Source organism: Haemaphysalis longicornis, unplaced genomic scaffold, assembly GCF_048455015.1.
Source record: "Haemaphysalis longicornis isolate Haplotype H1 unplaced genomic scaffold, Haemaphysalis longicornis Haplotype H1 scaffold_1, whole genome shotgun sequence".
NCBI classification, from domain to species: domain Eukaryota; kingdom Metazoa; phylum Arthropoda; class Arachnida; order Ixodida; family Ixodidae; genus Haemaphysalis; species Haemaphysalis longicornis.
Window position 1 is genome coordinate 105,209,730 of NW_027526203.1, and position 14,188 is coordinate 105,223,917.

Here is a 14,188-nt window from a genome sequence, read left to right on the forward strand (position 1 = left end):
GATACGGATTTAAGGCTTTTCCCTTTGAAACGGGTGAACTACCTCACTAGACAAGCTGTGAGTGTCCTAGCCACATAGTTTGTCATCTAACACTTCACATCAGTCAGTCCTTGCTATTAGTGACCATCTGCCGATTTTTTTCGCGATGGGAGACAAAAAATGCCAAATCCAGAAGCAGAAAGTAAATGAAATAAAATATTGTGACATAAATAGCACTACCACCGAATCCTCTGCAAGCAGATTGGCCGATACAGACTGGGAGGACATTTTGCATTGCAAACGCCCTGATCAGGCATACGACACATCCATCGGGAAATATAAGAATATTCATAACCAATGTTTTCCGTATATTACAAAAGTTAAGCCTCGCAAGGCCAGGAAACCTTGGATAACTAGCGATTGCCTAAAAGCGATTAAATAAAAGACTCCCTCTACCAACACTTTATAGCTACCAGAACTGCTGAAGATCTCAGTCTTTAAAAATGTAGAAATCAAACAAACAGACTCATAAAAAGAAGTAAATAGTACTATTTTCAAAGCCTCTTTAACATGAGGCCACTCGCAGTTCTGAAGCTGTCTGGAAGCGACTAAAGGTTCTCCTCAATCAATCTTCCAACCAACATACCGCTGCGCCAGAAATTATCTTAAACGGAAAACAAATAACTGGAAATGAAGTGACCAATGCATTCAATGTTTACTTTATCTCTATCAAAAATAGTACTCACTCCCCAGACTGCACACAATTTTTACCTCCCAAATTGCGAGAAAGTGCATTTTTATATCCGACAAATGAGGTAGAAATCAGAGAAGTATTTTCTACATTAAAAAATAGCAACTGTTGTGATATCGAAGACTTACAAACAAGACCTGTTAAGAATACTGCTGAGATTATAGCTACAGTGTTAGTTCACATAGCAAATTTATCTTTCTCAGGCGGGAAATTCCCGAAGAGGTTTCAGTTAGCGAAAGTTTCCGTAATTTATAAGAGTGGTGATATCCATGACATGTCTAACTATAGACCTATATCAGTATTGCCAATATTTTCTAAATTAATCGAAAAGTTAATTCATAAAAGAATGTCAGCTTTTATAAAAAAACATACGATCATTGCCCCTTTCCAATTCGGGTTTATAAAAAATCGATCCACTGAAACGGCATTATTATTACAGGAGATAATACTAGAATCTTTCGAGAAAGGAACTTATACTTTGGGAGTATTCATTGATTACTCGAACGCATTCGATCTAATGAATCACAACACTCTTTTCTTACAACTTGACAATCACGGTTTTCGAGGTACGTTTCTTTCCCTTATAAAGAGATATTTGTGTGAGCGGAAACAGCAAGTAATCATAAACTATAGATCAAATTTTAATAATTTGCTAGGTGGTGTACCACAAGGTAGCATCCTCGGGCCACTGCTATTTAATTTATACATAAATGATATCGTAAACATTGACAAAGACTGTAAAATAATTGTATATGCTGACGACACCAGTCTATATTTCCAAGAACCAACATTACATGAACTTTAAATAAAGGCGAACACCACTCTAGGGCATTTAAATACGTGGAGTATAAGTAATTCCTTAAGCATAAACGTTTCTAAAACGAAAGCAGTGTTATTTCGACCCAGAAACAAAACAACTGACTTGGAACTTCGTTTAAAGGAGTACTGACACGAAATTTCAAAACTGAGATAACTATGTAAAACGCTTCCTTTTTATCAGGAGATATCTCCCAGCAAGTTTCAACTGCAACCGTTCAGCGAAACATATTTAAAATCCATTTTAATCTTCGCCCGCACGAGAAAGCCCAGAGCGGGCCGACGTGACATCATCTGCTACGTGCCCCAAACTGCCGACGTCGGGGCTCCCGTGACGAAGCCGACGCGCTGGCTGTGGTTGGCGCGCGCTGCTCGGGCGTGTGTACACGTCATGGTTTTGGGACTGACGTCATGCTGCCCGGGCCTGTGGGGACGGCGAAGACCTCGGCCGGTCTGGGCGTGCGCGTGCGCTCGCTCGCGCGCGCTTCCAGAGAGGCAGCGATACGGCAAGAATGGTGACGCCATGTGATACATGCTGTCATGGCGGCCGCTCGGCGTTTTTTTGTCGAAACCGAAACTTGCACGAATAAACGACGCCGTAAATGAATGTTTACGCTGCGCTCGACCGTCGAATCTGTCATTCTATGATTAGTGGGCTGGCAGGCACGCATAGCAGCGAAAAAAACGTAACATAAAAATTTCGTGTCAGTACTCCTTTAACAATTGGGGCATGTAATGTGGAGCTGGTTAAAACGGTAAAAATCTTGGGGTTGTCTTTCACGAACATATGTTCTGGAATGCTCTGTTGACGCCATCTATTCAAAACTCTCTCGTAGTGTTGGCGTGTTGTGCCGCTTACGTTTCTTGATACCCCAAAATATAAAATTACTACTATATAATTCTCTTTTCTGCTCAACATTACGGTATTGTTTTCTTGTATGGGGTACCACAACTGTTACAAATCTGGATAAGATCCATTTGGTTCTCAGCACCCCTGCGCGCGCTTCAAACAGCAGGCCGCTCCCCACGGCATTGTCATACAGACGCTCCTGGTGAATGGACTGTTTGTGGGCAATATTCTGGCCCACAACTGCCTTCTATTTCGTTCGTTGCTCATGGTGCCGCAGGTAGTCTGGCTCTGTCGACACCACCACTCCCAGGTAACGGTATGAGGACACAACCTGAATCAGTTCTTGCAGCCTCAAGGGTCCATGATCCAATACTTCACCTGAGCGCCCCCACTGCAACACCGCGCATTTTCGGGGGCTGAACGTCAGACCCAGCTGATCCGCATGCCACGAGCAGATATCCAGCAGCTCCTGGAGTTCTGCTCTTGAGTTCCATAAGCAGAACGTCATCCGCATACAGCAGACCAGGTAGTAGCTGGTGCACCACTTCGCCACCTTCCATGTGTGAGAGGTCAAACCCTCTGCCACTGTCCTTAAATCCCCCTCCAGATTGCACAGGAGTAGCATAAAGAGCAACGGCGACAGCGGGCAGCCTTCACGTAGTCCACGCCCTATCGGCATTGGCTGCGAGCTTCGGCCTTGCCACTCCACGACCACTTTGGTGCCGGAATACAGGCTCTGGACTCGCTGGATCACCAACTCCGGGACGCCCATATCTTGCAGAGTGTTCAAAAGCACGACATGCTCCACCGAGTTGTAGGCTTTTTCCACAACTAAGAATGATGCCCATAGCTCTCGCCCCTGCGAGCATGCGACTTCCACGCACTGCGCGAGGACAAACACGTTGTCCTCCAAGCGGCGCCCCTGTCGAAACCCATTTCGGAGTTCACCCAGAACTCCAGTCCGTTCTGCCCAAGCTTGAATCCGCCACCTGAGGACCTGGGCGAGTAGCCTGTACATGATGGACGTTACGGTGATTGGTCTGTAGACCGCAAAGCTGCTCCTCTCGCCCGACCCTTTGTACAGGAACACCATGCGGCCACATCTCCACTCCGTAGGGATCTCCCCCGTCTCCAGCATGACACTTAGCATCTCCCGCAACTCGAGGCTCTGCTTTAGGCCCAGTTTTTTCAATACAGCTGCCGGAAAACTATCCAATCCAGGCGCCGTACCTGCTTGCATCTGGCAATTATCCGCCTCATCTCCAACTCACCAATAGGGCCTAGCCACTCCTCTAGGTCCGTTGCAACGGCCTCGCCTTCCGCCTCCATACACAGCATCGGTGTGTGGCCTTCCGCATACCGGCTTCTATAGCCCTCCTTAAACCGCACACCTTTTACATCCAACATGGGATACTTCAGGACTGGATGGCATAGCAGCTCCTGGGGTGGAACGTGTTTCTGGGAGCGCCGGATATGTCTCCAGAACTTTTTTGGAGCATCCCTTCCACTTCTCTTCAACTCCTCCAGGAACTGCCGGTCAACCTGCCGGACTTTGTCCTGGATCAAGCTCGCCGCCCTCCTTTCCAGCTCCAGATAGTTTGCCCAACGCTCCATTCTCACTTCCACCGGTTTTCTGTGTATTACCGCCTGACGATGTGCGCAGCAAGCCTGTTTTCTTGCTCTGACCGCCTGTCGTACCTCTGAGTCCCATCAGCGCTTGAGTATTTATTTATTTATTTATTTATTTATTTAAACATACTGCAGCCCCTTTGGGGCTATTGCAGGAGTGGGGGTAGGTACAAAATATCGATTTGGGAAAACCAGGGTACAGCCATACATGAATAAAATATACAGACTATTTGCCACACTAGCAGTGCAGGACGCGGTATGAACGCGACAGTCAAGAAAACTTATAATGGGCAAGGTCACATGAGTACATATTGATAGAGGATGCATAACATACGAAACACAAGTATACCGTGCGCTCATCAATATGCCCTACAAATAGCACGTTTATACACCTATGCACTGATACACAAAGTTTGCGAAAGCAACAAAACACAAAAATTATTAACAAGGGATAGATTAGTCATTTTCAAGTGCTTCCAAAAATTTCTGTGATTGAAGAGAACGGACGCTGCCTGGTAATGAATTCCATGCTTCTATGGTTCGGGGAAAGAAACTAAACTTAAACGTGTTGATGCGTGGGTGATAAGGGGAAATGTTCAGGGGGTTATTGCTTCTTGTTGTCGAAGTATGTGGCCCCGTTCATTCTATGCCGAAAAGGTTGCCAGACATAGCAGTTTCCTCACCAAAATGAACAAAGAAAAAGCATACCGGGTGCTGGCACCCCAAATGTTCGCTAGTGACATTCAGTCAGCACAATTTTCGCCCAAATTTGGTGTGTTGTGTCCGATAGTCTGCTATAGCTGGGTCCGTTATGAGCAGAGTGGATTCCACTTAAAATGCATGGGGACCAAACAAAACCAACAAAAATAGGCTGTGGTAAATGGAAGTCTGTTGTTGCCGGATCCACTGTAACGAGCGTAGACTTTATTTGGCTCTGACGTCCTTAGGCCCGCAAACTCAAGGTTCCACGAGTTTATTTACAATGATCACAATTAAAACCGTATTTCAGGGTCAGGAACATGTAAACAATGCTAGAAATGCACCTGACTAAAACATGCACGATGACTTCCTAGTCACTCTGCTCAATCTGAGCGTGGGCCCCCTTATTGATAATACCATTACTGTGAAGACATACAAACATTGTCAAGAGTGCAACATAATAAAACGTGAAAGAATAAAGAGATTTGGGCATGCATTTGTATACTCAGCCTTCACTGTTCTATAAAAAAAAAATGAACTTCATTCTCTATGCATGGACTAACCAAACACTAACAAGGAAAAAAGTTTTCAGGGTTTCGCTTATCTTTCCCCTTCAGAATAAACTGCCAGCAGTCCAGCAGTGGTGCGTGTCACTTGTGTCTGTCCGACCAAGCGCACTAGTTTTGGACCGATTATGTGAAGCGAATGCACCCAAGCCGCTGCTTTAGGACGAAAGGAAACGTTTATTGGTCCTAGGTAAAAGTTTGCTGATTCTGAGTGCGTCACTTACTGAAAATCCTGGCAACTGATAAGCTCACACAAAGGCTGTCCCCATTGGCTGTTACCACGGGAAAGTAACGAGTATGTCTCCTAAGCACCGAAAGACAATGCATGGCTGTGGAAGATGGCAGGAGACATGTGAGCTGAGATGTGGTTGGAAATCTCTGAACCAAAATGTCAGCCCCCATGTAGCGCCACTGCGTGAACGAAAGCCAAGTAATCCGATCAACCAATGTCATTCGTGGCCATTTCCAGCGACTACAGGGTGCCTGAAAATAGCCCAACTTCCTCATCGCTTGTGCCAAGCTGATGCTCAGGACTCACCCTTCAGCCACGACCACACAGCGCTTGCCGGTGGTGATGGCCGGCTTGTACGACAGCCGTTCGGTGCACCCTTCGGACCGGCAGTTGATGGTGTTGATGCGGAAGGCCTGTGGCTCCCCCCCGAACCACGAGGGCACCAGGCCCCACTGCATGACGGTGGCCACCACTTCGCTCTCGCACTCTTCAGCGGCATGGCGGCTGTGCACCAGCACCGGGCTGCACGAAACGGGGCAAGAAGATCCACCACCACCTGAGCCTGGCCAGGCCTGGTTGGCCCCAAAGAGCTGCCTCCCAGGTTGGCTGCTTAACACTACTTTCAACTTCCTCCCATCCATTCTCAAGGCTGACCAGCATTAATTCTGCCCCCACTATTTCAAACTTTTGGCTTACTCTGATTTGTTTTAAAGGCTCGTCAAGCCCTGTACGTTTCCAAGGGGGTAAAAAAAAACGCCCTCCTCAGTGAGACACGTACACAATGCTGGACTTGCAGGGTTTTGGTATGGGGCGAGTAGCGCAGGAAGTCTAGGGGAAGGCTAACTGTGAGCATCTTTTTATCGGGCTGCTTCTCTGTTACCTGGTTCCTCTCAAGTCAGTTTGAAGCACAAGTTAATGCTTCTCATGCAAGTGAGGAACAGCACAATCAAGCTTCATGGGGGGAGATTGTGGCGATATTACACTAAAATGCCCACAAAACGCCGCATCACTGCCCGACGTTTGGTTTTACACTTGTTTACACTGTTCTTACGGAGAACATAATACTGGTTGATTTCCATTTCACCACCACTCGAAGTTCTTTCGATAAATGTGTTCACGCACTAAAATCCTGCTCTAAGCCATCAAGTCTTTGTCTGGTCAGGTCAGAAAGTTTGCGCCGCTTACATCCGAGGATACGCGAGACAGACGTCTTCAAGCCTGAGCGAGCTGGATCTATATTAACTGCGACCTGCAGAACGGAAGCTTAGACTGCGATGAAACCGAGCTAAGGGTTTATGTTCACGGTTTACGTTAAGCTAGGTTACTCCCGACCTGCATACCCAAGTGTTGTACACAGGGAGTTCGGCCATGTTGATCGGGCGTTCCAGGGGTCAGACATCATCTGCTCAGTTGTGTGCAAATTTCATCACGGTGGCGACACTGCAGCTGCACTTGACTCCGTGTGAAGTGAGACCGTCCTACAGCAACATGCTGCGCACACAGCAGGAAGCTACTATGACTGGCCGCTTTTTGAGATGTCATTCACTACTTGGGGAGGCAACCCCCACTCAAATGGTAACTCCGGCCATCCTCGAAAGGGAAACGAACTGGAGGAGGCAGCTTTTCCTGGAGTCGTGGCATATCCAACGAACCCCTGGGAACCTTAATCGCTCGCTTGGCACTCTCCCTTCGATGTACACACATGGATTACGTGCCGCAGCAAAAGGATTTGTGCGAGGCCACCAAGAGTGAAAGACTATAAGACGCAGCTGCAGCGTGGCCCCAGTCACCCCTGAAAAAGAAGCCAAGCCGGCTTCGAAACGTCGGGTTTTGTATATGTATTGGTTGAAGCATAATTAAATCTCAGTTCAGTAACTTCCCGACCAGACAGAAGTCCGTCAAAATGTTCACCTTTAACTCCATTTTGTTGCTCACTTGGCAATTTAATGCAATACAATGGCTATAGGCATAGCCGGTATATTCATTTTCACAGCTGTAAAAACCCACACGGTGCAGAATTTGCCAAGATCCCTTCACAACCCATTTTAAAATTTCCCATAACTGCAGCAAATGCATATCCTTCCACCCAGGCAGATCTTCATCTTACTTCCCCCTTCAGCACCTCAACTGTAGACTTCACTGCCCAATGGTACAGAGTAGTAAAAAAAGCATCACTCTGGAATGGGCAGTGCAGGTGCAAAGTAATATTAAAGAGAACTGGTAAGGTGGCATTCACTCTTTCTTACAGCCCACGACCGCAAACACTGCCGCACGAAATATTATTATCAATAACAAGAGATAATTCGGAAACTACAAGATACAAAAGCTGCATGGTACGAGCAAGACTCTTCAAGCAACAAATATCGGGCCTTTAAGTAACCTGGCAGGCTACAACTAAATGTTTATTACAAAAAGAACACCCAAAATTTGCAAGATGGGTGTTAAATGTGCCAGCAAATAAAGAAACCAGCAAATAAAGTTAGCATATGAGGCATGAGACTCAGTATCTGCTTTCAAGTGCTGTGCAATAATTTTTGTGCTAAAGATAAACTCCTGCTCTGTTACCAGCACAGGTTACTGTCAGCAAATTCGCTTTCATTTTGGCACAAAAGGGTTAACGCTACTGCATTTAAAGCAAGGTGCCCCACAAAATAGGACGAAGCTATAGCGTCCTCAATAAGCACGCACCGGGGTTGCCCCCAAAACCGGCGTGGTGCACAATGCTCCCCGACGGTAAGCACTGGCACGGAGCATTAATGGAGGACAACTTGAGTGGTTCTACACTAGCACCATCTCTTGGGCCATGCGAGCAACTCATGAAAGCATTGGCAAGTTCCAATAAAGCAGCTCAATATGACACAGCACTGGTAAAAACTGATATTTGTTGAAAGCGACCACACAACCGAGATACCTGACACATGTGCGATAACGTACTCCTACTAAGCAGCCACCTACAAGCTCCTTCTCGTCTTCTGAGAACCACAACACCGCACGTGCCTGCAGTCGCAGCCTTTTGCTCGGCTACAGCACAACATGTAGGCCCTTCATGATCCAGGCACTCCAGTCACTATGCACGAAACCTCATGCAAACAAAACAAACACAAAGTTCCAATATTTGCTAGCTCCTACTGGCTGGCCATGCAGACTAGCTTCTTTGCAGCAAACCAATTGCTACATGGCACATCATGTCTGTAGACTAATACACAATATCTGGCCATTATAAGCGCCAGTTCTGAGCCCATCGCATCGATGTCTGATGAATACGAAAGCAACTCATCCTTGTCAGCACCAATAAACAGCCATTTCCGCCTTCACACGAGTGCGTCGACACGCTGTCGCTACAGCAGATGGCAGAGGAAGCCGCTTCCATGGCGTCGTTTGTGATTCACCTTGGGATTGCGCCCTTGCGCTCCATCGACTCTCGGTGTGCAACGGGGCAGCCGAAAATTGTTCCGCAACGGTGCGCCCTGGTTTATCGGATGAAAAGGCACCAAATGAAAAGGCACTGGTGTGCACCAGTGCACACCGGCGTGGTTTATCGAAAATGCTCTAAGGAAGATGCCCCAAACTCGATAAGGTAGAGAACTGTGCGTGAGAAAATGTGCTCCCCCATGCACTGTGCAGTCTTTTCCCTTGCTTCTTCCGCACTGTTCCCAGTGTTTACTCGCGCCTTTGCTCTCATACCTTAAAAAAAAAAAAAACCACCAGCCCACATCTTCACACTTCCAGCACCCACATGAAGCAATGTGCAAGTAAAAGAGTAAAACGAAGGTCTGCCTCTAAACAGCGACATTCCCCTTACACCATGGGGAATAAAAAAGGAAACAGTTCCTTAGAAAACCATGCCTGGCTTTCCAGCCTGGCCTTCTTGCATCCCCCTTCCTGAAGCTGGAGGTGCGACAAAAGCGAGCTGGACTTGCGCCTCACCATGGTGTGTGGGGTGCCATGTTGTAGCAGGGCGTGTAGTCATCGCCAGAATTGACCGTGTGCCAACCGGGGCACTCGTACTCTCCAGTCGCCCCTTTGTACTGGCAGGCATGCAGCAGCGCTTGCTTATTCAGGCCACTGCAAGGTTTGGAAGACATTGGGTGCTATTTGTGCCTGTGCCAGGATCACAAGACCAGCCGTAAAAGGCGGCTCCACACAGCAGAGACACTTGCCCTGTGGCAAAGGTGGCACTGCAATAGTTTCCCTCGCTGGCAACTCTGTTGCCAGCGAGGGAAACTATTGCAGCGGTTGTCGCTACACCACAATTTATGCCAGAGGACACAGAAGATACAGGGCAGCGCAGGAACTGAATGATCACACGTCTGTGTAACCGTCTGTGAATTTTTTAAAGAGGTGGGAAAGCCGATCGAAAGCTGCCTTACTCCTGGAATCAGACCAAATCTTTTTCCCCATTCCACAGGCACACAAGAATTTCAGGAAACGTCAACACTTGAAGGGCATGCGGAAAGCACGACCTTCGTTTCCACTGCTTTATGAGCAAGCATATCGAAACAAGTATGCATTAGAAAAAAAGTAAATGGGCTGCAAGTAGCCCAGAACTGACCACGAAGCACACACCACTTCTCGTTAAACCACAGAGCATGCATTGACAAGGTCAGCACCAAAGTCCCTTAGAGGGACAAGTTTTTATGGTCAACCGCCAAAAGCTTCTCGCAGCTCCCTACAAAGGGTACATAAGCGTTTCCGAAAGCCCTGTGCCCAAGACTGCATTTGCCACACAAAAGTGCTTTCGAGAAGCTCTCGGGAACAACCGTACAATCAATGAAGCAGCAGCAAGGTCCCGTCCCTCAGGGATTACCTCTCCAATGTTATCTGCCTTCAGCACCCAGTGACGCACCGAGCCAAGCTGCTGGTCAACACTCTTTTAGGCTTTTAACTATAGCCAAAAGGATCCAGGGGCTACTTGTCGTAGGTCTGCGTCTTTAGCCTGAATAGGAAGTGGGAGCGCATTTTTGTTCTTCTAGGTCCAGAGCCCTCCACAATAAACCCTGCCATTTCTTCCTTACACTTCCAGCGCTGCGCAACTCCGTAAAACGGAAAGGCTTGCCTCTTTTTTTTTTTTCTCTCCAACTTCTTTTCCATTGCAGTCAGCGGGCAAACGATAAAGCACAAAACAGCAAACATCCAACCCCCGTTCCGTCAAGAAGTGGAACGATGGCCATAAGACAAGCCGGAATGAACTTAGCCCACTTCAGACATGGCAGTGACTAAAGAAATTCTTGGTAATTTTATTTACTTTTGTGGGTGGGTGAACTACGATGCAATTATTTACTTTTCTGGTTGTTGCAATGTACTAGCATAATTATTTTCTGATAGGGCAATAACTTCAATGCAGACCTATTTGCTACCGAACGTACATGCACAAACAGCTGCGCTGCATCAGCAAAGCTATGGTCGCATTCGCGACCAGACAGGAGCAACATGTGGGAGGTCAAGGCAGCAAGTCGTTGAAGCTGTGTTTTTCCCCCAATGCCTGGTACCCTCTTCCCAAGAGAAAATGGTAGCTGGTCCCTGCTGGGAGTTTAACCATAAACCAGCTGGGACCAGCTACCATTTTCTCTTGGGTACGCTGTTCTTTTTTTTTAAACAACTCATCTAGACATTAAAAAAAACAGACAAGGCAGGGGCGACCCACCAGCCACTTTCTCGCCTAGCCCTTACGACGTCACAGGGCATGACTGGTGGCCGCACTGTCAAGAAACATGACTGTGCCATTGCAGTGGTGCCGCTAGTTCCATTCAGTCGTAGCACTTTTAAGTTGGCACAGGTTGAACACATTGATTGCTTTTGAGTACCTTCCCTTAAAGATTTTTTTAACATTCCTTATGTATTCTTTTGGTAACAAAATATGTTTCGGGGCAGGAAAAAGTTGAGCAGGACTACTTCTTTCAAATTAAACAAGGCAGCATTCGGTCTTCATTGTCCCGTTAGGATTTGTCCCTTTAGGGTTTCGTCTTCACTGTCCCTTAGGACAGCCAGAGCTTCTACACGCCCGCACCTCCGTCATTGACACTCGGTGATCATACCTGGCATTGAGTCTCTCCCTTCTGCCCCCTGACCCTGCGGACTCCCCTTCCCCAAGACCGGACTGAGTCGACACTCCCAGCACGTGCCAGAAAGTGTGTCTGTCACCCCTCACCCGCAGGGGCATAGCATGAGCGCCGTGAGAGTGAGCGTTAAAAAAAATCATTTGCTCCGGCATCACCCATCCTGGGTGGCAGGCTAGCAGGCGCACCAGCGTAAGGGCCACAACCTTTCTGTCTACCCATGCGTTCCATCCAGGGCAACCTTTCGCAAATAAAAATGATTATTATTATAAATGAATCAAGCGCAGGTTTTTCTTTTTTCCTAAGCAACTGCTCCAAGTTCTGTGCAGAACGTGTTCTCATTCTCTCCACAGTGGAGGAAAGCTTGCCTGCAGTAGCCGTTCAAAGAAACGTTTGTATGCAAACAGTGCGACATTTGGCAATACCATGCAATGCCAAACAGGACCACTCACCGACCCTCACTTCAACTACAGCCAGCACGCTGGCTGCTAGTAGCAACACAATAAAGGCACTGCAAGATGCCTGCAAAAACCTTCCCCGTCAAGAAAAAAAATTGGTGCAGCTTGCACTAGTGGTGCAAGACTGGAAAAACAGCGGAGCTGGGGGTCGACCTAGCTTCTTCTGGTTTTGCTAGGTTTTGCGGTGTTCTTGCTAGGCTAAGCTAAGTGCTGAGGGGTGAGGCCAAGTTTGGCCAGATTTTACAACGCCGTTCCAGTCGGTCCCCCACACTGCTAGCGGATCTCAGTGGGGCAGAAGCTAGGTCGACCCCAGCTCCGCTGTTCCTCTAGCCTTGCACCGCTCGTGCAGGCTGCGCCAACTTTTTTTCCGTGTTTCAGTGGCCAAAGAAAATCACCTTTGTCCCTTAAAATGCTACAGTAAGGGGTGCGCATATGCCCCTTGCGCTCACACTCGGCAGGCGCGAAAGCCGGCTTCACTGTTGTACACAATATCTGCGTTGGTTTTTTCTTGTTTTCTTTTTTTTTTTTTTTTTGCTAACACCACCGGACCAAGCTTAAGCTTAAACAGCTCTGTTGTTAAAATGAACACGAATTTTACACAACTTCACCACTCGTAATTTTTTTCTGTCTTACTTTTTTTTTGACCACTTGCCCTGCAAACATCAAAATTAGGCGGTTAAGTTTTTGTTTAAGTAAATGGGCATTGAAACATAATGTGGTACATCGTTACTCTTCCCTGTACCACAGTAGGATTGCGGCACGCCAAATGCTTTTAAAGGCAGACCGCTATGCCAGCCTTTCAATTTCATTTTGGCCAGTTTGCTGAAAATTTTGCCATCCTGCGCCGTTGTTTTTATGACCTGTCGAAAGAGCTTGGGTGATAACTTCACAAGTGTGACCACTATGCAAACCTCCTCAACGCGCTGTTTTGTAGTGTAGTTACTTATGGGCTGCAATTCTGAACTGTTTGTTGCCAAAATGTGCAACGGCTGCGCGGTCTCAATGCGCGCTTACAAACGCTTGTATTGTTACAAACGCTAGTAACCCAGAAGTGAAAGTATCCAGATAGAGACTTCTACAAACCAAAACATGCGCCCGCACATGATGACATTGGTTTGAATAAACTGCCTTCGGAGTTAAGCGTGTGACTGAGCACTGCAGAATCTTTTTTTCCCTTTTCGCGCACAGACGACAACACAACTGACAAAACACATTAGCCGAAGGCGCGCGAACAGCGTCACAGCGTAACACCGATTCAGCCGACGAGTTGGGCATTTACAAAGAAAACATTTTTGGTGCTTTTTCTCACTTTTATTTCGTATAGAAATAAATATTCAGACAATTTTTTTTAAATGTGACGAAATTATTGTTTTTCACATGCTTTTTGTTCAAAATAAAAATAAAATATGAGCACAAAATTCTTCACTTTTGGGTCGTCTGCTGAATCGACGACGCTAATGGAGACACAACGAAGGAACCAAATAGTATTCTTTCCTCCATGGGTGGCTCTGAGTGGTGTTGCCGCAACTCCAGTTTGGACTCGTCAGTTTGGATTGCCAAACTACACAAAAGCCTAACGACGCATCGTTCGGATTTTGCGTAGTTAGGCAATCCTCCCCGTTCTGTGGTTTGGGGTTCGCACCTTCCTAATCTGCCAAGCTTTTGCACCGTGCCTTCACGTGCGGCCGAATGTTTTGGTTTGCGAGTCCTTATTGTGATACTGGGGCTCTTCGATTTACACTCTCGGACTCGCCGCGGATAGACCGCGGGTAGTCCGAGGATTCCCCGAAGCCATAGGGATACATGGGAAAATCGAATGCCGGACTGCTTCTCGGGGAGTCCGCGGTGAGTCCGAGACTGTAAATCGAAGAGCCCCACTATTACAATTTCTGGGTTACGTACTGTGGGACCCAAAGAGATTGGCAGTATCACGTAACCCAGATCCGTCGCAAGCTTCAGTAACAAAAAAATCCCGTGATATTTTGTTCACTGCAAAATAGCGCCTTTAGTCTGCAATTGTCAGCCAGTCGCGCTGGGCAAATCGAAACTATCACTTGCATGTGGTAACACGTTGTAGAAACTTGTCAGTAGTGAATGCGAAAGTTGCACACAAGCAAAACCGTGCAACGGAACACCAGGCCGGGCTACGTCG

At 47.1% G+C, this 14,188-nt stretch overlaps 1 protein-coding gene across 2 annotated transcripts in view; it reads right to left on the bottom strand.

The window, feature by feature from the left end:
* Positions 1–13,285, bottom strand: part of LOC144178600 (abasic site processing protein HMCES-like) — a 54,988-nt gene extending 41,703 nt beyond the window's left edge. For both annotated transcript variants that reach the window (XM_077706576.1, XM_077706567.1), the window contains exons 1-3: positions 13,120–13,285; positions 9,450–9,587; positions 5,829–6,044 (exon numbers count right to left, since the gene is read on the bottom strand). In XM_077706576.1, the coding sequence (XP_077562702.1) occupies positions 5,829–6,044; positions 9,450–9,587; positions 13,120–13,139 (374 nt within the window). In that variant the 5' untranslated portion in view covers positions 13,140–13,285. The remainder of the gene's footprint in view (positions 1–5,828; positions 6,045–9,449; positions 9,588–13,119) is intronic.
* Between the last annotated feature and the right edge of the window lie 903 nt (positions 13,286–14,188).